This window comes from Scyliorhinus torazame, chromosome 1 (genome assembly GCF_047496885.1).
Source record: "Scyliorhinus torazame isolate Kashiwa2021f chromosome 1, sScyTor2.1, whole genome shotgun sequence".
NCBI lineage: Eukaryota > Metazoa > Chordata > Chondrichthyes > Carcharhiniformes > Scyliorhinidae > Scyliorhinus > Scyliorhinus torazame.
In genome coordinates, this window is record NC_092707.1 from 132212408 (window position 1) to 132240307 (window position 27900).

A 27900-nucleotide genomic window follows, 5' to 3' on the forward strand; every position below is an offset into this window, starting at 1 on the left:
GGCAGTGGGGATGACATAGGGGAAGGACGGGAGCCTCGGTGCGGTCCCCGATAAGAAATAACCATAGGTTTGTCCCGGGGAGAATGGATGGGGGCTTTGGAGCATGGCAGAGAGCTGGGGTTGTGCAACTGAGAGATCTGTTCGTAGACGGGACGTTTGCGAATCTGGGAGTGCTGACGGAAAAATATGGGTTGCCCCAAGGGAATGAATTTCGATACATGCAACTGAGGGCTTTTGCGAAGCAGCAGGTGAGGGAATTCCTGCAGCTCCCGATGCAGGAGATTCAAGATAGAGTGATCTCAGGGACATGGGTGGGGGATGGTAGGGTGTCGGATATATACAGGGAAATGAGGGACGAGGGGGAGAGCATGGTGGATGAGCTGAAGGGGAAATGGGAAGAAGAGCTGGGGGAAGAGATTGAGGAGGGGCTGTGGGCTGATGCCCTACGTAGGGTAAACTCGTCGTCCTCGTGCGCCAGGCTAAGCCTGATACAATTCAAGGTTTTACACAGGGCGCATATGACCGGAGCAAGGCTCAGTAAATTTTTCGGGGTAGAGGATAGGTGTGGGAGATGCTCGAGATGCCCAGCAAACCACACCCACATTTTGGTCATGCCCGGCACTGCAGGGGTTCTGGGTGGGGGTGGCAAAGGTGCTTTCGAAGGTGGTGGGGTTCCGGGTCGAGCCAGGCTGGAGGTTGACTATATTTGGGGTTGCAGAAGAGCCGGGAGTGCAGGAGGCGAGAGAGGCTGATGTTTTGGCCTTTGCGTCCCTAGTAGCCCGGCGAAGGATATTGCTTATGTGGAAGGAAGCCAAACCCCCGGGCGTGGAGACCTGGATAAATGACATGGCAGGGTTTATAAAACTAGAACGGATAAAGTTTGCACTAAGGGGTTCGGCTCAAGGGTTCACCAGTCGGCGGCAACCGTTCATTGACTACCTCGCAGAACGATAAAGGAAATGGGAAGGTAGCAGCAGCAATCCAGGGGGGAGAGAGGGGGGGTGGGGGGGAGGGCCCGGGCGGGTCCTCAGGGATGTTTGTGTATAGATATTTGTACCAGGTTATGTATATTGGATTGCTTGATTTTATTTTTGGAGAGTTATTATTTTTGATATGGCAGTTGCCATTTAGTTTATATATTATTTATTTAATTGTTAAAACGGCCACTGTTATTTATACTGTTTTATTGTTGAAAAAAGGAAAACCTTTGTATTTTGTTTGCCCGAACAATTTTGAATGAAATATATATTTTTTTAAAAACTTTGACTTGGGGCCAATGTGATATTGTCCAGAGACGTGATAAGACCAAGGATGAAGATGGCTCCATACCTGTAAACTGGACTGTATCATTGTATATAGTTACAAATAGTTAATATAAAGACTTCTTAAACAGAAACATTCTGCAAACAACACCATACCAACAGGCATTCCGGGATCAACACCAGACATGCCTAAAAAGGATGTGCCAACCTGATGAAGCTACAGACCAGGACTACTTTTGTGCCAAACAGCCAAAGTAGCTTGTAATAGACAGAGCTGAGTGACCCCACAACCAATGGATCAGATCTGAGCTCTGCAGACCTGCCACAACCAGTCATGAATGGTGGTGGAAAATTACGCAACTATCCGGAGGATGAGAGTCCATGAATTTTAACACACTCAATGATGTGTGAGCCCAGCAAAAGACTAGGCTGGGGTGGGGTGAGCTCTCCACAGCACAAAGGAAAATAGTTGCCATTGTTGCAGGTCAATCATCTCAGTCCCAGGATATCGCAGCAGGCATTCCTCCGGGTAGTGCCCTAGGCCTAACCAGCTTCAGCTGCTTCATCAAAGGTCAGAAGTGGGGATGTTGTTGAGGATTACACAACGTTCAGCAACATTGTAACTCCTCAGATGCTGAATCAGACCTGGACAGCATTCAAGCCTGGGCTGCTAAATGGCAAGTTATATTTGTGACAGGTAATGACCATCTCCGACAAGGGCGAATTCAACCATTTTGCATTAATATTCAATGGCATTATCATCACTGAATCTCCAATAATTAAAATCCTGGGGGTTGTCAGTGGCCAGAAACTGAACTGAACCAGCCACACGCAATACAGTGGCTACAAGAACAGGTCCGAGGCTGAAAATTCTGCAGAGAATAATTCGCCTCCTGACTCAAAGCCTGTCCACCATGGAGTGTGATAGAATACGCCCCACTTCTCCAGATGAGTGCAGCTCCAACAGCAATCTAGTAGCTTGACACCACCCAGGACAAAGCAGCCTGTTTGATTGGCATCCCTACTACCACCTTCAGCATCTACGTCCTCCGCCACCACGCACAGTGGCAGCAGTATGTACAATCTACAAGATGCACAACAGGCTCCTTTGACAACACTTTCTAAATCCGCAACCTTTGACATGTCAAAAGACAAGAGTAGCAGATGCAAGTGAAATCCAGTGCCTGTAAGTTCCCCTCCAAGATGCACACAATCCTGACTTGGCACTATATTGCCATTGTTTCACTGTCGCTGTGTCAAAATCCTGGAATTCCTCCCTTAGAACACAGTGGGTGCCCCTATACCACATAGAATACAGCATTTCACAAGGCAACTCACCACCATCTTCCCAAGGCAATTAGGGGATGGACAATAAATGCTGAGCCAGCGACACTCAACTCTTGACATTTGTTTTTTAAATGAGGGGGCCATAGAGGGTGGATGGGGCAATGGTGGTGCATATATTGGCATGAGGGTGGGAGGGGCCAAAATAGGGCATAAGGTGACATGGAAAATGTATTGGGGGCGATCTGTCTTTGCACCAAACAGCCCCTGTTGCTGCCTTCAAGCCTTTTTCTGGGTCAGCTGGTCTGATTGCAACACCCCCGCCCCAAACAGTTCAGCAAGGACATGAAGGTTTTGGAGTGGGTACAGAAGACATTTACGTGAACTGTACTGGAGATGAAGGACTTCAGTTACATGTGGGCAGCACGTTAGCATAGTGGTTAGCACAGTTGCTTCACAGCTCCAGGGTCCCAGGTTCGATTCCTGGCTTTGGGTTACTCCGTCTGCACGTTATCCCAGTGTGTGCGTGGGTTTCCTCCGGGTGCTCCGGTTTCCTCCCACAGTTCAAAGATGTGCAGGTTAGTTGGATTGGCCATTCTAAATTGCCGTTAGTGTCCAAAAAGGTTAGGTGGGGTTACGGAGATAAAGGGGATAGGGTGGAGGCGTGGGGCTTAAGTAGGATGCTCTTTCCAAGGGCCGGTGCAGACTCGATGGGTTGAATGGCCTCCTTCTGCACTGTAAATTCTATGATCTATGTATAGACTGGAGATGAATGTACTGCTTGGAGAAGAGAAGATTTAATAGAGGTATTATCATGAAGGATTTAGAGTAACCTAATGGTTACTCAGTGGCTGAAGAGCCAATAACAAAGAAGCACCGATTTAAGGTGACTGATACCAGAAACAAGGAACATGAGGTAAAACCTTCTTTACAAATGAGTGGTGACCGTTTAACATACTGCTTAATTGGGTGTTGGAAGCAGATTTAGTAGTAGCCTTCAGAAGGGAATTCATTCACTGCTTGAAGGAAAAATAAATTGCAGGAATGAGGGGCTGGAGAGAGACCTAATGTATTGTTCTTTGAAATAGCCACTGCAGACTCAATGTGCGGTACCTTCTATGATTCATTATCAGTTGTACCACCTCACACTATACCGTAACTACAATTGATTATTTAAAGTCTAATTATTAGTTATGAGGAATATGCTTGCTCAACTTTCTGATTAAAGTTACTGTTTTCAAGCATTTATTGATGTACAAGTGGTTGCAAATTTGTGTTCTTTCCAGGTACTACTTGTGCCTTCAGCTGCGTCAGGACATCATTACTGGATGTCTGCCATGTTCATTCGTTACCCTTGCTCTATTAGGATCCTACACTGTTCAGTCAGAGCTGGGTGAATATGATCCAGAGTTACAAGGAACAGATTATGTCAGTGAATTTAAATTAGCTCCAAATCAAACAAAAGAATTGGAAGAGAAAATTATGGAGCTTCATAAAACACACCGGTATGTATCCTTATCTTTTTAAGATTGTGTTAACTTGAACATGATTTCACTTGCATGTTGGATGAGATTCTGTGGGAACGAGAGTGACTCACGGTTGGTGTGTTGCCTCCCAGGTGCCAGGGTCCGTGATGTCTCGGATCGTGTTTTCGGGATCCTTTAAAGGGGAGGGGAAGCAGCCCCAAGTCATGGTCCATATAGGTACCAATGACATAGGTAGGAAAAGGGATAGGGATGTAAGGCAGGAATTCAGGGAGCTAGGATGGAATCTTAGAGCTAGAACAAACAGAGTTATTATCTCTGGGATGGAACACGTGGCTACAGGGATGGTGCAGGAGGGAGGGTTTCAGATATCTGGATAATTGGGGCTCATTCTGGGGTAGGTGGGACCTCTACAAATGGGTGGTCTGCACCTGGACCAGAGGGGTACCAATATCCTGGGGGGGGAAATTTGCTAATGTTCTTTGGGAGGGTTTAAACTAGTTCGGCAGGAGGTTGGGAACCTGAATTGTAGCCCCAGTATACAGGAGGTTGAGAGTAGTGAGGTCATGAGTAAGGTTTCAAGGTTGCAGGAGTGTACCGGCAGGCAGGAAGGTGGTTTAAAGTGTGTCTACTTTAATGCCAGGAGCATCCGGAATAAGGTGGGTGAACTTGCAGCATGGGTTGGTACCTGGGACTTTGATGTTGTGGCCATTTCGGAGACATGGATAGAGCAGGGACAGGAATGGTTGTTGCAGGTTCCGGGGTTTAGATAGTTCAGGAAGCTCAGGGAAAGTGGTAAAAGAGGGGGAAGGGTGGCATTGTTAGTCAAGGACAGTATTACGGTGACAGAAAGGACGTTTGATGAGGACTCGTCTACTGAGGTAGTATGGGCTGAAGTTAGAAACAGGAAAGGAGAGGTCACCCTGTTGGGAGTTTTCTATAGGCCTCCGAAAAGACCCAGAGATGTAGAGGAAAGGATTGCAAAGATGATTCTGGATAGGAGCGAAAGTAACAGGGTAGTTGTTATGGGGGACTTTAACTTTCCAAACATTGACTGGAAACGCTATAGTTCGAGTACTTTAGATGGGTCCGTTTTTGTCCAATGTGTGCAGGAGAGTTTCCTGACACAGTATGTAGATAGGCCAACAAGAGGCGAGGCCACATTGGATTTGGTACTGGATAATGAACCGGAACAGGTGTTAGATTTGAAGGTAGGTGAGCACTTTGGGGATAGTGACTACAATTCGGTTACGTTTACTTTAGAGATGGAAAGGGATAGGTATATACCACAGGGCAAGAGTTATAGCTGGGAGAAAGGCAATTATGATGCGATGAGGCAAGACTTAGGATGCATAGGATGGGGAAGGAAACTGCAGGGGATGGGTACAATTGAAATGTTGAGCTTGTTCAAGGAACAACTACTGCGTGTCCTTGATAAGTATGTACCTGTCAGGCAGGGAGGAAGTGGTCGAGCGAGGGAACCGTGGTTTACTGAAGTAGTTGAATCACTTGTCAAGAGGAAGAAGGAGGCTTATGTAAAGATGAGACATGAAGGTTCAGTTAGGGCACTCGAGAGTTACAAGTTAGCTAGGAAGGAACTAAAGAGGAACTAAAGGAACGAGCCTGGGCAGCACAGTAGCATTGTGGATAGCACAATTGCTTCACAGCTCCAGGGTCCCAGGTTTGATTCCGGCTTGGGTCACTGTCTGTGCGGAGTGTTGCTGCTAATTTTAGCCTTAGTTTAATTGCTCTGTTCTATCACCTTTGCTCTTGAGTCGCCAGGTATCTTTCTGATACCGCCACGTGGTTCAAGTCCGAGTAATGATCAATAGTCCAACACACCGCTTAGTAAGAGTTAAATCAACGCACATTTATTATATACAGGAATCAATACTCATGCATAAATTCTACTTCTAAGCTACTTCCTACAACTAACAGGCCAATACTTAACTTGGAAATGGCCCACCAGGTCAGGGAAATGAATGGCCTTTTGTTTGGGTTCTGAGCTGGTACAGATCGATAGCTAGGAGCGCCTATCTCGTAGCGAGCGTTGAAGTAAGACTTACGATTTGGGCGGCTGTTGCAGAAGGTCAGCATAAGGGTCGCAGGAGGGTGGCAGAGAGGAGAAGGTTTGATTTGAACTTGGACTCTATTCTTATAGTCCCCAGGGGCTTCCCGCCTGTCGGGGGGACCCCGTACCTGGTTCCAAGTGATTGGACTTCGTCCCAATCACTTGGTTCGATGTTCTCCAATGCTGGAGCGATTCCTTGATCGATGGGCGGTCTTGCGGTGATCGTTCACCTCCCTTTGTGTAGGCTCCTGTTGGCGCCGAAAAGTCTGAGTTGGCTTTGTTCCCGGGGATGGCTCATTAATATTCAGGTGGCTGGTGTTTTGTTGTGCTGATGGCTGCAGGTATCGATCCTGTCTGGCCTTCCCAGAGGTGAATACACAGTTTACCTGCAGCTGCTTGTTTTAGTCCTGTTGGCTGATTTTCCCATCAGCCTATTCCATTCGCCATTTTAAATCGGGGTTAGCCATTCTGAATCGGGAGTTAGCCATTTTAACTGGCTACAGGAGTCTGCACATCCTCCCTGTGTGTGCGTGGGTTTTCTCCAGGTGCTCCGGTTTCCTCCCACAGTCCAAAGCTGTGCAGCTTAGGTGGATTGGCCATGATAAATTGCCCTTAGTGTCCAAACTTGTCCTTAGTGTTGGGTGGGGTTACTGGGTTATGGGGATAGGGTGGAGGTGTGGACTTGGGTAGGGTGCTCTTTCCAAGAGCCGGTGCAGATTTGATGGGCTGAATGGCCTCCTCCTGCACTGTAAATTCTATGATAATCTATGATAAGAGAGAGCTAAGAAGAGCCAGGAGGGGACATGAGAGAAGTCTTTGGCAGGTAGGATCAAGGATAACCCTAAAGCTTTCTATAGGTATGTCAGGAATAAAAGAATGACTAGGGTAAGAGTAGGGCCAGTCAAGGACAGTAATGGGAAGTTGTGCGTGGAGTCCGAGGAGATAAGAGAGGTGCTAAATGAATATTTTTCGTCAGTATTCACACAGGAAAAAGACAATGTTGTCGAGGAGAATACTGAGTTTCAGGCTACTAGACTAGAAGGGCTTGAGGTTCAAAAGGAGGAGGTGTTAGCAATTCTGGAAAGTGTGAAAATAGATAAGTCCCCTGGGCCGGATGGGATTTATCCTAGGATTCTCTTGGAAGCTAGGGAGGAGATTGCTGAGCCTTTGGCTTTGATCTTTAAGTCATCTTTGTCAGATGGAATAGTGCCAGAAGACTGGAGGATAGCAAATGTTGTCCCCTTGTTCAAGAAGGGGAGTAGAGACAACCCCGGTAACTATAGACCAGTGAGCCTTACTTCTGTTGTGGGCAAAGTCTTGGAAAGGTTTATAAGAGATAGGATTTATAATCATCTAGAAAGGAATAATTTGATTAGGGATAGTCAACACGGTTTTGTGAAGGATAGGTCGTGCCTCACGAACCTTATTGAGTTCTTTGAGAAGGTGACCAAACAGGTGGACGAGGGTAAAGCAGTTGATGTGGTGTATATGGATTTCAGTAAAGTGTTTGATAAGGTTCCCCACGGTAGGCTATTGCAGAAAATACAGAGGCATAGGATTCAGGGTGATTTAGCAGTTTGGATCAGAAATTGGCTAGCTGTAAGAAGACAGGGTGGTGGTTGATGGGAAATGTTCAGCCTGGAGTTCAGTTACTAGTGGTGTACCACAAGGATCTGTTTTGGGGCCACTGCTGTTTGTCATTTTTATAAATGACCTGGAGGAGGGTGTAGAAGGATGGGTGAGTAAATTTGCAGATGATACTAAAGTCGGTGGCGTTGTGGACAGTGCGGAAGGATGTTGCAGGTTACAGAGGGACATAGATAAGCTGCAGAGCTAGGCTGAGAGGTGGCAAATGGAGTTTAATGCAGAAAAGTGTGAGGTGATTCATTTTGGAAGGTGTAACAGGAATACAGAGTACTGGGCTAATGGTAAGATTCTTGGTGGTGTGGATGAGCAGAGAGATCTCGGTGTCCATGTACATAGATCCCTGAAAGTTGCCACCCAGGTTGAAAAGGTTGTTAAGAAGGCATAAGAACATAGAACATAGAAAATACAGCACAGAACAGGCCCTTCGGCCCACGATGTAGTGCCGAACCTTTGTCCTAGATTAATCATAGATTATCATTGAATTTACAGTGCAGAAGGAGGCCATTCGGCCCTTTGAGTCTGCACCGGCTCTTGGAAAGAGCACCCTACCCAAACTCAACACCTTCACCCAACACCAAGGGCAATTTGGACATTAAGGGCAATTTATCATTGGCCAATTCACCTAACCTGCACATCTTTGGATTGTGGGAGGAAACCGGAGCACCCGGAGGAAACCCACGCAGACACGGGGAGGACGTGCAGACTCCGCACAGTCAGTGACCCAAGCCGGAATCAAACCTGGGACCCTGGAGCTGTGAAGCAATTGTGCTATCCACAATGCTACCGTGCTGCCCTTGAGAACAAATAAATCTACACTATATCATTTAACCGTAATCCATGTACCTATCCAATAGCTGCTTGAAGGTCCCTAATGTTTCCGACTCAACTACTTCCACAGGCAGTGCATTCCATGCCCCCACTACTCTCTGGGTAAAGAACCTACCTCTGATATCCCTCCTATATCTTCCACCTTTCACCTTAAATTTATGTCCCCTTGTAATGGTTTGTTCCACCCGGGGAAAAAGTCTCTGACTGTCTACTCTATCTATTCCCCTGATCATCTTATAAACCTCTATCAAGTCGCCCCTCATCCTTCTCCGTTCTAATGAGAAAAGGCCTAGCACCCTCAACCTTTCCTCGTAAGACCTACTCTCCATTCCAGGCAACATCCTGGTAAATCTTCTTTGCACCTTTTCCAAAGCTTCCACATCCTTCCTAAAATGAGGCGACCAGAACTGTACACAGTACTCCAAATGTGGCCTTACCAAAGTTTTGTACAGCTGCATCATCACCTCACTGCTCTTAAATTCAATCCCTCTGTTAATGAACGCGAGCACACCATAGGCCTTCTTCACAGCTCTATCCACTTGAGTGGCAACTTTCAAAGATGTATGAACATAGACCCCAAGATCTCTCTGCTCCTCCACATTGCCAAGAACTCTACCGTTAACCCTGTATTCCGCATTCATATTTGTCCTTCCAAAATGGACAACCTCACACTTTTCAGGGTTAAACTCCATCTGCCACTTCTCAGCCCAGCTCTGCATCCTATCTATGTCTCTTTGCAGCCGACAACAGCCCTCCTTACTATCCACAACTCCACCAATCTTCGTATCATCTGCAAATTTACTGACCTACCCTTCAACTCCCTCATCCAAGTCATTAATGAAAATCACAAACAGCAGAGGACCCAGAACTGATCCCTGCGGTACGCCACTGGTAACTGGGATCCAGGCTGAATATTTGCCATCCACCACCACTCTCTGACTTCTATCGGTTAGCCAGTTCGTTATCCAACTGGCCAAATTTCCCACTATCCCATGCCTCCTTACTTTCTGCATAAGCCTACCATGGGGAACTTTATCAAATGCCTTACTAAAATCCATGTACACTACATCCACTGCTTTACCTTCATCCACATGCTTGGTCACCTCCTCAAAGAATTCAATAAGATTTGTAAGGCAAGACCTACCCCTCACAAATCCGTGCTGACTATCCCTAATCAAGCAGTGTCTTTCCAGATGCTCAGAAATCCTATCCTTCAGTACCCTTTCCATTACTTTGCCTACCACCGAAGTAAGACTAACTGGCCTGTAATTCCCAGGGTTATCCCTAGTCCCTTTTTTGAACAGGGGCACGACATTCGCCACTCTCCAATCCCCTGGTACCACCCCTGTTGACAGTGAGGACGAAAAGATCATTGCTAATGGCTCTGCAATTTCATCTCTTGCTTCCCATAGAATCCTTGGATATATCCCGTCAGGCCCGGGGGACTTGTCTATCCTCAAGTTTTTCAAAATGCCCAACACATCTTCCTTCCTAACAAGTATTTCCTCGAGCTTACCAATCTGTTTCACACTGTCCTCTCCAACAATATCGCCCCTCTCATTTGTAAATACAGAAGAAAAGTACTCGTTCAAGACCTCTCCTATCTCTTCAGACTCAATACACAATCTCCCGCTACTGTCCTTGATCGGACCTACCCTCGCTCTAGTCATTCTCATATTTCTCACATATGTGTAAAAGGCCTTGGGGTTTTCCTTGATCCTACCCGCCAAAGATTGTTCATGCCCTCTCTTAGCTCTCCTAATCCCTTTCTTCAGTTCCCTCCTGGCTATCTTGTATCCCTCCAATGCCCTGTCTGAACCTTGTTTCCTCAGCCTTACATAAGTCACCTTTTTCCTCTTAACAAGACATTCAACCTCTCTTGTCAACCATGGTTCCCTCACTCGACCATCTCTTCCCTGCCTGACAGGGACATACATATCAAGGACACGTAGCACCTGTTCCTTGAACAAGTTCCACATTTCATTTGTGTCCTTCCCTGCCAGCCTATGTTCCCAACTTATGCACTTCAATTCTTGTCTGACAACATCGTATTTACCCTTCCCCCAATTGTAAACCTTGCCCTGTTGCACGTACCTATCCCTCTCCATTACTAAAGTGAAAGTCACAGAATTGTGGTCACTATCTCCAAAATGCTCCCCCACTAACAAATCTATCACTTGCCCTGGCTCATTACCAAGTACTAAATCCAATATTGCCCCTCCTCTGGTCGGACAATCTACATACTGTGTTAGAAAAGCTTCCTGGACACACTGCACAAACACCACCCCATCCAAACTATTTGATCTAAAGAGTTTCCACTCAATATTTGGGAAGTTAAAGTCGCCCATGACTACTACCCTATGACTTCTGCACCTTTCCAAAATCTGTTTCCCAATCTGTTCCTCCACATCTCTGCTACTATTGGGGGGCCTATAGAAAACTCCTAACAAGGTGACTGCTCCTTTCCTATTTCTGACTTCAACCCATACTACCTCAGTAGCCTGATACTCCTCGAACTGCCTTTCTGCAGCTGTTATACTATCTCTAATTAATAATGCCACCCCCCCACCTCTTTTACCACCCTCCCTAATCTTATTGAAACATCTATAACCAGGGACCTCCAACAACCATTTCTGCCCCTCTTCTATCCAAGTTTCCGTGATGGCCACCACATCGTAGTCCCAAGTACCGATCCATGCCTTAAGTTCACCCACCTTATTCCTGATGCTTCTTGCGTTGAAGTATACACACTTCAACCCCTCTCCGTGCCTGCAAGTACTCTCCTTTGTCAGTGTTCCCTTCCCCACTGCCTCATTACACGCTTTCGCGTCCTGAATATCGGCTACCTTAGTTGCTGGACTACAAATCCGGTTCCCATTCCCCTGCCAAATTAGTTTAAACCCTCCCGAAGAGTACTAGAAAACCTCCCTCCCAGGATATTGGTGCCCCTCTGGTTCAGATGCAACCCGTCCTGCTTGTACAGGTCCCACCTTCCCCAGAATGCGCTCCAATTATCCAAATACCTGAAGCCCTCCCTCCTACACCATTCCTGCAGCCACGTGTTCAACTGCACTCTCTCCCTATTCCTAGCCTCGCTATCACGTGGCACCGGCAACAAACCAGAGATGACAACTCTGTCTGTCCTGGCTTTTAACTTCCAGCCTAACTCCCTAAACTTGTTTATTACCTCCACACCCCTTTTCCTACCTATGTCGTTGGTACCAATGTGCACCACGACTTCTGGCTGCTCACCCTCCCCCTTAAGGATCCTGAAGACACGATCCGAGACATCCCTGGCCCTGGCACCCGGGAGGCAACATACCTTCCGGGAGTCTCGCTCGCGACCACAGAATCTCCTATCTATTCCCCTAACCATTGAATCTCCTACAACTATTGCTTTACTATTCTCCCCCCTTCCCTTCTGAGCCCCAGAGCCAGACTCAGTGCCAGAGACCTGGCCGCTAGGGCCTTCCCCCGGTAGGTCATCCCCCCCAACAGCATCCAAAACGGTATACTTGTTTTGAAGGGGAACGGCCACGAGGGATCCCTGCACTTTCTGCCTGTTTGTTTTTTTCCCCCTGACTGTAACCCAGCTATTCTTGTCCTGTACCTTGGGTGTGGTTACCTCCTTGTAACTCTTCTCAATCACCCCCTCTGCCTCCCGGATGATCCGAAGTTCATCCAGCTTCAGCTCCAGTTCCCTAACACGGTCTTTGAGGAGCTGAAGTTGGGTGCACTTCCCGCAGGTATAGTCAGCGGGGACACCGGTGGTATCCCTCACCACCCACATCCTACAGGAGGAGCATGTAACTGGCCTAGCCTCCATCCCCTCTTACCTGACAGAATATAGCTGCCCTGTGGACTAACTAGATCTCCGCCCACCGACCCTGCTCCCAGTCAGCTACACTTTCTGTAAACTCCTGGCTCTCTTCGCACTCTTTGCGGAAATGTCGGAAACAAAATGAAAGGAGCGCCTTACTCCCTCCTCACCTAACTCCCTTGGTCACCAAACTCTCACTATCACACTCAAATGCACCAAATTCAGCACTGAGTGCAAAACCATTGGTGCACTCAGTGCAAAGGCATACGGTGTGTTAGCTTTTATTGGTAGAGGGATTGAGTTTCGGAGCCATGAGGTCATGTTGCAGCTGTACAAAACTCTGGTGCGGCCGCATTCGGAGTATTGCGTGCAATTCTGGTCGCCGCATTATAGGAAGGATGTGGAAGCATTGGAAAGGGTGCAGAGGAGATTTACCAGGATGTTGCCTGGTATGGAGGGAAGATCTTATGAGGGAAGGCTGAGGGACTAAAGGCTGTTTTCATTAGAGAAAAGAAGGTTAAGAGGTGACTTAATTGAGGCATACAAGATGATCAGAGGATTAAATAGGGTGGACAGTGAGAGCCTTTTTCCTCGGATGGTGATGGCTAGCATGAGGGGACATGGCTTTAAATTGAGGGGAGATAGATATAGGACAGATGTCAGAGGTAGGTTCTTTACTCGGAGACTAGTAAGGGCGTGGAATGCCTTGCCTGCAACAGTAGTGGACTCGCCAACATTAAGGGATAATGTTGGTCATTGGATAAACATATGGATGATAAGGGAATAGTGTAGATGGGCTTTAGATTGGTTTCATAGGTCAGCGCAACATCGAGGGCCGAAGGGCCTGTACTGCGCTGTTATGTTCTATGATCAGGTTGGGTGACACGGTGGTGCAGTAGTTAGCACTGCTTTCTCACTGCACCGAGGACCCGGGTTTAATCCCTGGGTCACTGTGGAGTTGCACATTCTCCCCGTGTCTGCGTTGGTCTCACCCCAACAATCCAAAGATGTGCAAGATAGATGAATTTGCCATGCTAAATAGCACCTTAGTTGGGGAAAAGAAATGAATAGGGTACTTTAATTTTTAAAAAAAAGAATGATTAGATATCAACAATTATTATGGAAAAGCAAGCTCCCTGTTCTATCTTGGAAACAAATTTGATTGTTTCAAAATGTAGGATTAAAGTTATTTTACCACTGTACATGTCCCCTCTTAATTGATAATATTTGCGATATCAAATCTTGTAGCACTGAATCACTGTTATTTTTGGTGTGCCAATAAGCAATGTTTTTGTATGATATTAAAATGCTGTGATGCATACCAGGCTGAAAAATAACAACTGAAATTGCATTTAACATACTACGTGAACCATCTTTTATGAAAAAGAAGAGCTTTCATTTATATTAGTGCATTTCAAGATCATGGGATGTCTTAAAACCATTTCACAGGCATTGAAGTATTTTGAAAAGATAGTCAATGTTATAATATAGTTATAATATAGAAAACCTAATGGCCAGTACCATGAACAACAATGAGATACTGAGGAGATAACTTTTTTGATAATGTTGGCTAAGAGATAAATTTTGGCAAGGATAGTAGGGGAATTCTTCAGCTCTTATGCTTATAGTGCCATAGGATATATTAGGTGGGAACTTGGTTTGTCACCTCATCTGAAAGATGGCACCTACTCCAAGACCTCTTTGGTACTGCAGTAAAATGTTAACCTAGATCATGGACTTGAATCTTGAAAGTGACACATTCCAACCAAGATGGTTGTAGGTGCAAGCGTAGTACCACTACCACTGATGCTAAACATTTCTAAATCATGTTGAGCTCTCACTTTATGAATCGTGTTAATTTTGCTTTTCTCTTCATAGAAGTGGCCATTATTTTTAAACCATTAATCAATTTTCCTCGTTTCCAAATAAGTTCAGATCAGTCAGTTAGTTGGTAAATCATACAATGGTGCCACTTTAAAGAAATAATTTACATATGGCCCCTATCCTAGTACTGCATGTACATCTGCCTTAACCGGCGTTCTGTTTTCTTTTTCTCTTCCCATGATTGGCAGTGTTTGTAATTGTTAGTTTCTTGGAATATTTTCTTTTGTAGTTGTGGGTCCAGTGTATAGTCAATTTGACCTTGTCCCGTATTAAATGATCAAAGTTTAAATTGAGAGCTGCCCCCTTCAGATGCTGATTCTGTGTTTATTGAATTCATTTACATCCTCAACATTTGGTTTTATTAGAATTGTTTAGCCTTTCTAGTTCTTTATAGAAATATGCATAGCCAAAATGTTGACGTGAAGTTTTATTTTTTGCTCTTAAGCAATGTCATGAATTTGCTCTTAGAATTTTTCAAAGTGCTTCTTTCCTCAAAGAACTGTTATGCTATTTCCCATCTGTAATGATGACATGATTTTAAAATATCCCTCTCCTATTAGCTCCTTAATTCACAACAGCCAATTGCAGACTGCCACACATCTATCACCTTCACCCTTGACCTAAAACAGTAATCACAGTTTCATCCTTTGTGGTCAAGAGAAAAATGAAAGCACTAAAATACCATGAAAGCATAAAATATCATTCAACTTATCTATCCCCCCACCCAAACCAACTCTTCAATTCTTCCTTATATCCTCTTGAATATTCTTACTATTTGATGAATGCATTCCATGGATGCTGACCACTTTGCCTGACCAGTCATGATGTGTGAATCTGGACTGTAAAGCACGCAGAGTTTCTGGACATTGATCAGGAACCAGCACTGTGGCCAATGTTGTCTTCCTTAAACCAAATGCACTTAAGATGAATTTTAGCTCTCATACCATTCCTTGTTCAGCCAGCTCAACACAGATTGTGGTTGGTATTGGGTATCTTCCTACTCTGTGTTGCAGTTATTCACAACCTTAAGCAAATCATTTGGAGAGCTGACCATAATAGTTTTGTGGTATGCTTTCAAATTCAAATGAATATGTGAACGATGTGTGTTAAATCAGAGTTGGATATTTTTAGAAGTTGCTACCAATTTGCAGTTTTAGTGGATAATGTGACTATTAATGTACTGTGTTCTTGGCTTTATCAATATTTCTTCCTAGGGCTATGACTCCAGCACAAGCAGATCTGCAATTCTTGGAGAATGCGAAGAAACTTTCAATGTATGGCGTGGACTTTCATCCAGCAAAGGTACAAAGTTTATTCCTTTTTAGTTCTTCAACCAAACAATTACACCTATTTTTGGAGAAAACACTTTACCTGTCAAAAAACTGGGATAAAATTGGCCCTTTGATTCCAAGAATCAAAAACCGAAAATACTGGAAAAACTCAGAAGGTCTGACAGCATCTGTGGAGGGAGAAATAAAGTTAATGTTTTGAGTCCGTATTACTCCGAGCTAAAGAGGTGAAATGTGATGGCTGTTGTTTTGTGTAAGGGGAGGGGTGCAGCTGCTGGAACAGAGTAGAAGGTCTGTGATAGGTGGGAACTAGGAGAGGTTGCAACAAAGATTTGCAGGTCACGAGACAGAGCAAGTGTTAATGACCGTGTGAAAGGCTACAGAAGGTGCTAGTGTGGTAAAAAGACAAGGGGTGGGATTCTCCGTTGGCTGACGCCAAATCAAGAAACATGATTGGGCGCAGAATAGGTTTTGATCCCAAAATCATGGCGGATCATCAATTTGAGGCCAAATCACAATTCTCCGTCACCTCAACAACGGTGTCAATGCGATCCGGAACGCAGGTACAGTAAAGGCCGTTTGCATATCATTAGCGGGCCCGACCCGGCATTCTTCAGGGCCTCCGCGATTCTCCGCCTCCTGGGGAGGCTGCAGCCGGGCACTGATCCAAACAAACGTGGACCAGGTGGAATGGCACCCGGGGGTGCCTCCTGGACCACAGGAGACCCCAGGGTGGTTAGGGTAAGTGCAGGGTGGCTCCCTAGCCCTCCCCCTGGAACGTGAACAACTTGGCACTGCCCAGATGGCGCTGGCAGGGGCACTGGCCGAGTGCCAGGGTGGCCATGCAAGGGTGCCCGAGTGCCAGGGGTGAGGGGGGCCATGCCCATAAAATTAGGGTGGAGGGGAGGTTTGAAGGGTGGGGGAGTGCAGGGCACGTTGGGTGTGTGATGGGTGGGGGTTCTAGAAGGAAGGGGGCTTGAGGGGTCTTGAAGAGGGGGGACTTCCAGGGCCCCCATAGCAGGGTGTCCTCACTTTGGGGGGGGGATAACATTGCCCATGGGTGGGGGTTGACATTGCCCAGGGGTGGGGGGTATGGGGGGTCGACCCACAAGCTCACTTGGAGATCGGGGCACCCTTTCAAAATGGCAACCTGATCTGAGTTCAGCTCCCCAGTGCTAAAATAAATTCGAAGTGTGGGCTAAGCCAGTGAGAAACTCCTCAGGATTTCATAGTAGCACAGTGGTTAGCACTGTTGCTTTACAGGGTCCCAGGTCCGATTCCTGGCTGGGTTACTGTCTGTGCGGAGTCTGCACGCTCTCCCTGTTTCTGCATGGGTTTTCTCCCACAGGTCCCGAAAGACGTGCTTGTTAGGTAATTTGGACATTCTGAATTCTTTCCCTCTGTGTACCCGGACAGGCGCCGGAATATGGGGACTAGTGGCTTTTCACAGTAACTTCATTGCAGTGTTAATGTAAGCCTACTTGCGACAATAATAAAAATTATAATAATAAAGATTATTCAGTATTAGTGAGAGGCAGCACGGTTTTGTGAAGGGGAGGTCGTGTCTCACTAACTTGATAGAGTTTTTCGAGGAGGTCACTAAGATGATTGATGCAGGTAGGGCAGTAGATGTTGTCTATATGGACTTCAGTAAGGCCTTTGACAAGGTCCCTCATGGTAGACTAGTACAAAAGGTGAAGTCACACGGGATCAGGGGTGAACTGGCAAGGTGGATACAGAACTGGCTAGGCCATAGAAGGCAGAGGGTAGCAATGGAGGGATGCTTTTCTAATTGGAGGGCTGTGACCAGTGGTGTTCCACAGGGATCAGTGCTGGGACCTTTGCTCTTTGTAGTATATATAAATGATTTGGAGGAAAATGTAACTGGTCTGATTAGTAAGTTTGCAGACGACACAAAGGTTGGTGGAATTGCGGATAGCGATGAGGACTGTCTGAGGATACAGCAGGATTTAGATTGTCTGGAGACTTGGGCGGAGAGATGGCAGATGGAGTTTAACCTGGACAAATGTGAGGTAATGCATTTTGGAAGGGCTAATGCAGGTAGGGAATATACAGTGAATGGTAGAACCCTCAAGAGTATTGAAAGTCAAAGAGATCTAGGAGTACAGGTCCACAGATCACTGAAAGGGGCTACACAGGTGGAGAAGGTAGTCAAGAAGGCATACGGCATGCTTGCCTTCATTGGCCGGGGCATTGAGTATAAGAATTGGCAAGTCATGTTGCAGCTGTATAGAACCTTAGTTAGGCCACACTTGGAGTATAGTGTTCAATTCTGGTCGCCACACTACCAGAAGGATGTGGAGGCTTTAGAGAGGGTGCAGAAGAGATTTACCAGAATGTTGCCTGGTATGGAGGGCATAAGCTATGAGGAGCGATTGAATAAACTCGGTTTGTTCTCACTGGAACGAAGGAGGTTGAGGGGCGACCTGATAGAGGTATACAAAATTATGAGGGGCATAGACAGAGTGGATAGTCAGAGGCTTTTCCCCAGGGTAGAGGGGTCAATTACTAGGGGGCATAGGTTTAAGGTGAGAGGGGCAAAGTTTAGAGTAGATGTACGAGGCAAGTTTTTTACGCAGAGGGTAGTGGGTGCCTGGAACTCACTACCGGAGGAGGTAGTGGAGGCAGGGACGATAGGGACATTTAAGGGGCATCTTGACAAATATATGAATAGGATGGGAATAGAAGGATACGGACCCAGGAAGTGTAGAAGATTGTAGTTTAGTCGGGCAGTATGGTCGGCACGGGCTTGGAGGGCCGAAGGGCCTGTTCCTGTGCTGTACATTTCTTTGTTCTTTGTTCTTTGTAAAACGTGACTAAGTGTCATTGAATAGCGGTGGGGAACTGTTCGGTTGAGCCGGCGGGAAATTCCCTGAAAAACCCGCCACAAATTAACTTTGAAATTCTCTGGGAGAATCGGGGCCCACTGTTTCACTCCTTTAAAAAAAAACAGTGGATTCTGGATTCTGTGATTTATAGCTCCAAAGGTCTATCTACTCCCAAGTGTTTAAAAGATTATATAACAAGATCAAATCAGTAAGACATTTTCTCCTAAATGTGTTTATGTTTTAGGGAAATTGGATTTTGTTTAAGGAGCTTACTTGAAGTAGAGCCACATTTTGATCACGTCAGAGGTGCTGTGCTACTCGAGATTTATTAATCCAGCAGTTGATTTTTTTTTTTAAAATTCATTTGTGGTATGTGAGTCTTGCTGGCTAGGCCAGCATTTATTGCCCATCCCCAAGTGCCCTTGAGAAAGTGGTGATGAGCTGCCTTCTTGAACCGCTGCAATCCATGTGGTATAGGTACTGTGCTGTTAGGGAGGGAATTGATGTTGATTTTTCTATATAGGACTCCTGACCCTTTAATCTTCCTGTTTGAAATTGTTGCTGGACGGAAGGAGTGTGTGTGTGTGTGTGTGTGTGTGTGTGTGTTTTATGGTCGTGCTGGCCTATTGTGCATTTTCTCCCTTCGCCTCATTATTGGTTGCAGAGCATTCTGCTCCCCTACTCATTAGAATTCCCTTCCTAAATCCTCCTACCCCTCGTTTTCCTTTTAAAAAATCTCACATCCTAACTTTTCAACCAAGCTTTCAATTGAACCTCCTAATCTCTTCCTCCATTGATTCAGTTCTATTTTTGGAATACCTTGTAATATTTTATGCATTTTCTGGTTAGGATCAATGAATGCTGAAATGACTTCACATTTCTGTTGCTGGTGTTGCAGCATGCTTTTTCAGTGCTTCAGGTGATTTACCGTCCCTGTTACTGTCAGAGGAAGCTTTTATCCATTAAATCCCAGTGACATTCATTTATAAGTGCACTGTTTTTCCATATTGGAAATAAGTACGGTGCAGTATTTTTGTTGCATAGTATAATTAAAAGGAAGTGAAAGCACTCTAGTCAGAACAAGATAAATGTGGCAAAGGTCAGTCATAAAATGATTTTATGTCTTCTGGGAAATTTGTCTAATGGATGCTAATTGACTATGTATTAGAGAAAGTTGTGTTTCACAACTTAAATTTCTACATTGTCTCGATTAGTTTGTTACTCTACAAATTTTCCAATTCTTTTAAAATGGGTTTACTCCCACTCCAAGTTAGAAGTACAGCTCTCTACTTTCAATGTCCTTCTCAATATTATCCTCTCTTCCCTCTTTCCCTTCACCCTCACCATCAGGGTGCTTTGAGATATTTGTCTGATCACCAGACAACTTTTATATGTATAAAGCACCTTTAATGTAATGAAATGTCCCAAGGAACTTATTTTCTTTGATTGCAATTATGTATGACACTGAACTACATAGGAGATATTAGATCAGATGATCTAAAGTTTGGTAAAAGAGGTAGATATCTTGGAATATTATCGGGCTGGAGGAGATTTACAGGGATTGGGAAGGGTGAGACCATGAAGGAATTTGAAAACAGGAATGAGAATTTCAAAATCAAGCTGTTTGCTTGACTGGAGCCAGTGTTGGATGATTGGAGAATGGGACTTGCGCATTAAGAGACAGGCAGCAGAGTTTTGGATGACTTCATGTTTACACAGGATAGAATGTGGGAGACCAGTCAGGAATGCATTGGAATAGTCAAGTCTGGAGATAACAAGGCCATGAATGATGATTTCAGCAGCAGATGAGCTGAAGTAGGTGAAGTCAGTTGATTTTACAGAGGTGGAACTATGTGGCTTTAGTGATGACACAAGTATGAGGTTTGAAACGCTTTGCGGGGTTAAATGTGACAGCAAGGTTGTAAACAGACTGGCTTAATCTTGCACTGTTGCTAGAGAGAGGGATGGAGTTGGTAGCTAGGGGATTGAGTTTGGAGTAAGAACCGAAAACAATGTCTTCAACCTTTGCATTTAATTGGAGGAAATTGCTCATCCAATGCTGGATGTCATGTAACTTGCCAACTGTGGAAGAGTCATGAGAAATGGTGGTAGGCTACAGCTGTATAGTGACAGCATGCACGTGAAAACTAACACTTGTTCTATTAGAGGATTTGTTCTTTTAGAGGGGCTGTTTAGCACAAGGCTAAATCACTGGTTGTGAAATCTGACCAAGGCAGGCCAGCAGCACGGTTCAATTCCCGTACCAGCCTCCCCGAACAGGCGCCGGAATGTGGCTTTTCACAGTAACTTCATTTGAAGCCTACTTGTGACAATAAGCGATTTTCATTTTCATTTCATTTGCCAAGGGGCTGCATGTAGATGAGAAGTAGAAGGGGGGTAAAGATAGATCCTTGGGAAACGCCAGAAATAACGTGTGGAAGTAGGAAGAGAAACCATTGCAAGTGATGGATGGGTAAGAATTGAACCAGGTAAGGGCAGTCACACCCAGCTGGATGACAGTGGAGAGGCATTGGCAGAGGATGGTGTAATCAACTGTGTCAAAGGCTGCTGATAGGTTGAGAAGGACAAAGAAGGAAAGTTTACACTTGTCACAGTGTGGAGATGCCGGCGTTGGACTGTGGTGAGCACAGTAAGAAGTCTTACAACACCAGGTTAAAGTCCAACAGGTTTGTTTCAAACACTAGCTTTCGGAGCACTGCTCCTTCCTCAGGTGAATGAAGAGGTATGTTTCAGAAACATATATATATACAAATTCAAAGATGCAAGACAATGCTTAGAATGCGAGCATTTGCAGATAATTAAGTCTTTACAGATCCAGAGATGGGGTAACACCAGGTTAAAGAGGTGTGAATTGCCTCAAGCCAGGACAGTTGGCAGGATTTCGCAATCCCAGGCCAGATGGTGGGGGGTGAATGTAATGCAACATGAATCCCAGGTCCCGGTTGAGGCCGCGCTCATGCGTGCGGAACTTGGCTATAAGTTTCTGCTCGCCGATTCTGCGTTGTTGCGCGTCCTGAAGGCCACCTGGGAGAACGCTTACCCGGAGATCAGAGGCTGAATGCCCTTGACTGCTGAAGTGTTCCCCAACTGGGAGGGAACATTCCTGCCTGGTGATTGTCGCGCAATGTCCGTTTATTCGTTGTCGCAGCGTCTGCATCGTCTCGTCAATGTACCACGCTTCGGGACATCCTTTCCTGCAGCGTATGAGGTAGACCATGTTGGCCGAGTCGCACGAGTATGTACTGCGTACCTGGTAGGTGGTGTTCTCGCGTGTAATGGTAGTATCCATGTCGATGATCTTGCAGAGATTGCCATGGCAGGGTTGTGTGGTGTTGTGGTCGCTGTTCTGAAGTCTGGGTAGTTTGCTGCAAACAGTGGCTTGTTTGAGGTTGTGCGGTTGTTTGAAGGCCAGTAGTGGGGGTGTAGGGATGACCTTGGCAAGATGGTCATCTTCATCAATGACGTGTTGAAGGCTGCAAAGAAGTTGTCGTAGTTTCTCCGCTCCGGGAAAGTACTGGACGACAACCTACCTCACGCTGCAGGAAAGGATGTCCCGAAGCGTGGTACATTGGCGAGACCATGCAGACACTGAGACAACGAATGAACGGACATCGCGTGACAATCACCAGGCAGGAATGTTCCCTTCCAGTCGGGGAACACTTCAGCAGTCAAGGGCATTCAGCCTCTGATCTCCGGGTAAGCGTTCTCCAAGGCTGCCTTCAGGACGCGCGACAACGCAGAATCACCGAGCAGAAACTTATAGCCAAGTTCCGCACGCATGAGTGCGGCTTCAACCGGGACCTGGGATTCATGTCGCATTACATTCATCCCCCACCATCTGGCCTGGGCTTGCGAAATCCTGCCAACTGTCCTGGCTTGAGACAATGCACACCCCTATCTCTGGATCTGTAAAGACTTAATTACCTGCAAATGCTTGCATTCTCAGTATTGTCTTGCATCTTTGAATTTGTCTATATATATGTTTCTGGAACATACCTCTTCATTCACCTGAGGAAGGAGCTGTGCTCTGAAAGCTAATGTTTGAAACAAACCTGTTGGCCTTTAACCTGGTGTTGTGAGACTTCTTATTTGTCACAGTGGTTTAGGATGTCAACTGTGACTTTGATGAGAGCTGCTTTGGTGGTGTGGCAGGGGAAAAGACCTGATCGGAGAGATTCAAACATTGAGTTAATAACTAGCTTCAATCAGTGAGGATGTTTAATCGGTTATTTGTATCACTGGTAGGCATTCAAATCAACTAAGTTCTGTTAACTGAGGGACATTTAAATAGCTTAATTGTTTAAATCATTGTGTTGAGTTGGTTGGAAAGGTACATTGGACAAGCTAGTTCCTGCAATTATAGAACCACTATAGTAAGATAAAAGGACATATCTATCATTGAGATTAGCATATCAGTTAATCAGCTATTAATGTATTATTTAGCTGTTCTTCTTGTGCCCTGTAAGTTCTCTTGGTTCCAAATTTGATTCGATAATCTGGTGATCTGCAGTATAGAAAATCTTGGGGAGGCACAGGATAGATCCAGTTGCTCAAGTAATTAACAAATATAAGGCTGATTTGTATTTTGTATACAGGGAAATATATGTACAAATCTGTGAATTGAGCAGTAGCTCCATGATATGTTTCATTGTTTCTAATGTGAATTGGTTTCGAATTTAAAATCAAAATATATAAAATGAAAATCATAAACTACTTTTGTATGATATGCAATTATTTTAGTGACGAGAGGTACGGTATGTGTGCTCTTTGAATAGGCAGGTCCTTGGTTTATTGTATGGTGATGCTTCAGTCTAAGCCGCAGTTTGCCAATGGTAGCACAGCACTTCACAGCATGATTTCAAACATAATTTGACACCAAGCCATGTAAAGGATATTAGGATGGATGACCAAATGCTTGGTGAAAGAGAGAGGTTTTCATAGAATTTACAGAGCAGAAGGAGGCCATTCAGCCCATCGAGTCTGCACCGGCTCTTGGAAAGAGCACCCTACCCAAGGTCAACACCGCCACCCTATCCCCATAACCCAGTAACCCCACCCAACACTAAGGGCAATTTTGGACACTAAGGGCAATTTATCATAGCCAATCCACCTAACCCGCACATCTTTGGACTGTGGGAGGAAACCGGAGCACCCGGAGGAAACCCACGCACACACGGGGAGGATGTGCAGACTCCGCACAGACAGTGCCCCAAGCCAGAATCGAACCTGGGACCCTGGAGCTGTGAAGCAATTGTGCTATCCACAAGGCTACCGTGCTGCCCAAAGGATGTGAGAGAGACGGAGGTTTAGGGCGAGAATTCCATAACCTGGGGCTGCGAGAGTTGAAGCTGGCAATGGTGGACCAATTGAAATCAAAGATGCACAAGGGAATTGAGGAGTCCAGAGATCTCCCAAGGCTTGTCGGAGGTTACAGAGAGATGGACGAGGTTCTGGAGAGATCTGAAAACAAGGATGAGAATTTTGATGTGTTGCTGCAATGAGAGCCAGTGTAGGTCAGAGAACACATGGTTGGTGGGCAAACAGGTCTTGTGAAAATTAAGTTGAGGCAGTCGAGTTTTGGATGAGCTCAAATTCATGTAGGGTGGAAGATGGGCGATCAACTAGGGTAGCATTAAAATAAAAAAGTCTAGAGGCAGGGGCAGAGCCTGATGCTGTTGCAGTTGTAGGAATAGGCAACTTTTTTGATGGAGCAGTAACGTAGTCAGAAGCTCACATTGGAGTTAAACACAATATCAATCAAGTTTGTCAGGGCGAGGTTGGAGCCACTGACGGGTAATGGAGTTTGTGGTTGGGACCGAAGATGATGGCTTTGGTCTTTCAAATATTTTGTTGAGATTTCTGTTTGCCGGGTGCTGGATATTGCACAGTTTTAGGATATAGACCACTAGGATAAAGGACTATTACATATCTGTTACTAACGCTATGGAAGCAATTTGAGATGTTGAATGAGGTATCTTGCAAAATTCATATTGGCAGAACATGAAAGCCTAGTTGATGTGAATGATCTTTTCCCCTGGCCTTTGGCACCAATACACTGTCTAATGACAAGTGTAGTCTTGAGATAGAAATTTAGTTGAGAAAACAATTCTCAGATTAGAAACAATGAAACATGATATGGAGTTACTGCTCAAGTCACATCAAATTTGCTTTAAATGTAATTTTCTGTATACAAAATACACACATTTTCAAAGATGGTGGCCGGAATGTGGCGACTAGGGGCATTTCACAGTAACCTCAGTGCAGTGTTAATGTAAGCCTACTTGTGACAAAGATTATTATTATTATTATTATTATTATTATTAATAATAAACAATTTTACCACCCGTTACAAATAGAAGTCTGAGTATCTATTTTACATCATGGTATTGTTTCCATTATTAAATATTCTGGCTTCTGAAAATTTTCGGAGTAACTTTTGTTGGCAATCCATTAAGTGCTGAGGTATTACTATACATTTTTGTATTGTGAATGGTTTCTAAATTGGACTTGTGCAATTAATTAGCAGAGGCTTTTAAAGGTGTGAAAAGTGAAAGAATGAAACTGTTACTCTTGCATCTATTGTACTGGTGTTACCAACTAAGTTAGTCAGAAAATGGGCTGCCAAGTTTCTTAAATGTGAAACTATGGCTTTTGCTTCTTTTGAGCAGCATAAATACACAAATGGTTTGCCTTGGTGGAATTTTGTAGGATAAACAAACTAGAGATTTCCTCCTGACAGGACACGTGTAGTTTGTGGTTTTCACTAATCTTTAATTGTTCTTGTGTTTAGGACTTGGAAGGAGTGGATATCATGCTTGGGGTATGTTCAGGTGGCCTTCTTGTATACAAAGACAGGCTCAGAATAAATCGCTTTGCCTGGCCTAAAGTTCTCAAGATTTCATACAAGCGCAGCAGCTTCTTTATTAAAATTCGTCCAGGAGAGGTACGTATGTCCTGAAGTTAAGCAGGTTTGGTAGGGGACGTTATTCATGCCTTATAACTTTAAATGTTTGTTTTTATGAGTTGAGACAGCGGTGGAATTGAACAGTGTTACAGTGGTGAAAATAGGTGGCGGGGATGGTGCAATCTTGTGGTCGAAGCTCATAACTGGGCTGAATTTGACACCAAGGCTCCAAACACTCTAGTTCAGCCACAGACAGTTGGCCAAAAGCTTTGGTCTTCCTAATATTTAGTTGGATACTCAATGCAAATGTTCAAACTATAACTATTTACAAATTCAGGAGTAACTCTCTACTGGTTAGAGTCATGCCTAGCACAAAGGATGTTGGAAATGATCATCTCAGTTCCAGGCTTATAACTACTGGAGTCCAACTTTCTTTAGTTGTTTCATGAATGACCTTCTCTCCATCAGAAAGTCAGCATTGGAAATGTTTGTGAATGATTGCACGATGTTCACCATTCACAACTCATCAGGTATTGAAGCACTCCATGCTCACATGCAGCAAGACCTGGATAACATTCCGGCTTGGGCTGACAAGTGGCATGTAACATTCATGCCACACAAGTGCCGGGCAATGACCATCTCCAACAAGAGAGTACCTAAACATTTCTCCTTGACATTCAATGATATTACCATCACTGAATCCACATCAATATCCTGGGGGGGTTACCATTAACCAGAAACTGAACAGGATTAGCCATATACTGTACCTACAAGAGCAGGTCAGAGACTGGAATTCTGCGGCATGCAATTCACCTCCCATTCCTGACTGCCTGTCCACAAAGCACAAGTTTGGAATGTGATAGAATACTCTCCAATTGCCTGGATGAGTGGAGCTCCAACAACACTCAAGAAGCTCAACATCATCCAGGACAATGCAGCCCATTTGTTTGGCACCCCTTCCACAGACAATCACACTCTCCACCACTGACCAACAGTGGCAGCACCTACAAGATTTTTTGTTTTAATTCATTTATGGGATGCGACCATCGGCGACTAGGCATTCATTTATTGCCCACCTCTAGTTGCCCTTGAGAAAGTGCACTGCAGAAACTCACCAATGCTTCTTTAACAGCACCTTCCAAACCTGCAACCTCTATTATCTAGAAGGACAAGGGTTGCAGTCACATAGGAACACCCAAAACTGGAGGTTCCCTTCCCAAGTCACTCACCATTCTGAGTTGGAAATATATCGCTGTTCCTTCATTGTCGCTGTGTCAAAATCCTGGAACTCCCTGACAGCACAGTGGGTGTACCTACACCACATGGACTGCAAAGGTTCAAGAAGGCAGCCCACCACCACCTGCTCGAGGATAATTCTGGATGAGCAACAAATACTGGCCGAGCCAGTGAGACCCACATCCCATGAACAAATTTTAAAAAAAACGAGTTCCAACATTAGTTCTGGAAAATGTGAAAAACTGAATAACATGGACAAAAAAGAAGTGTCAATGCTACTCAGTAACTTTGTAACTATCCATTGAGATTCTTATCCAATCAAGCTAACTGCAAGTAACACAAGCACCAAAACAATTAATTCCTTCTTTCAAATATACATTTGCTTTTTCAAAGTGTTTCACCTCCGGGTGTCCCAGAAGTGTTCACCACACTAATAAGTACTTTTGAATTGCGGTCACTGTTTTGATGTATGGAGAATCAATAGAAATCCTCCACACAGCAAGCTTCCACATTTCTGAAACATATAACCAGATAAACTATTCTATTGATCTTGTCATGATGTTTAGCCTTGTCTTGCGCACCTGTTTGATGACTTCATTTTCCATAAACCACTATCCCAAAGAATGTGTTTTGTATCGCTAATTCCACATTTTGCTATCTGTATGCTGTTTTTGATGTATTTGAAATCTATCTTGTGGCATGAGACTGAATAAGTGATACCATCTATCCTTGGGTGGTGGTAAAAAAAACAGAATACAAGTTTTGAAGGTTTTAGAAAATAGATATGTGGCACCATCTACTGGTAGAAAGAATAAATTGCAATTCTCAGGTCTCAATAAAGATTACACTTGATTTTTTTCTTTATTTTCCACATTATTCCCTCCTTGTGAAAGCAATATTTTATACTGGTGCTGACTGCCTTTTAATCCTTCCTTTCTCAGATGATTCTTGTTGTTATGTGACAGATTGTTTGTGGGCTATTTACCTATGATGTACAGTCACGCTTAATGCTGTATTTGGTTTGTGTCCAGCAAAAGAGGATAGATAGCAAAGAAGAGTGACAGCTTCGGCCGTATGATTTTATTTTTGTGCTCTTTGCAATCTCCAACTCTACCAATACTACATTGGCATGTTGAGGCCAATTGTTTTGGTTTGATTGCTGACTTTTCTGAGATCTACCTGGCAATTAAATCTGCAATCATACAGCTCCGTACCACAACTACAAACAATACTGTGGATCTGAAATAGAAACAGAAATTGCAAGAAATACTGAACAGGTCTGGAGAGGGAAACAGAATTAATGTTACAGATCTATGGCATA

The 27900-nt window shown here is 44.7% G+C and overlaps 1 protein-coding gene across 11 annotated transcripts in view; it reads left to right on the top strand.

The window, feature by feature from the left end:
* Positions 1 to 27900, top strand: part of LOC140412655 (protein 4.1-like) — a 351517-nt gene that overhangs the window by 196075 nt on the left and 127542 nt on the right. For all 11 annotated transcript variants that reach the window (XM_072500846.1, XM_072500849.1, XM_072500848.1 and 8 more), the window contains 3 exons: positions 3833 to 4051; positions 15495 to 15582; positions 25230 to 25382. In XM_072500846.1, coding sequence (XP_072356947.1) covers positions 3833 to 4051; positions 15495 to 15582; positions 25230 to 25382 — 460 coding nt within the window. The remainder of the gene's footprint in view (positions 1 to 3832; positions 4052 to 15494; positions 15583 to 25229; positions 25383 to 27900) is intronic.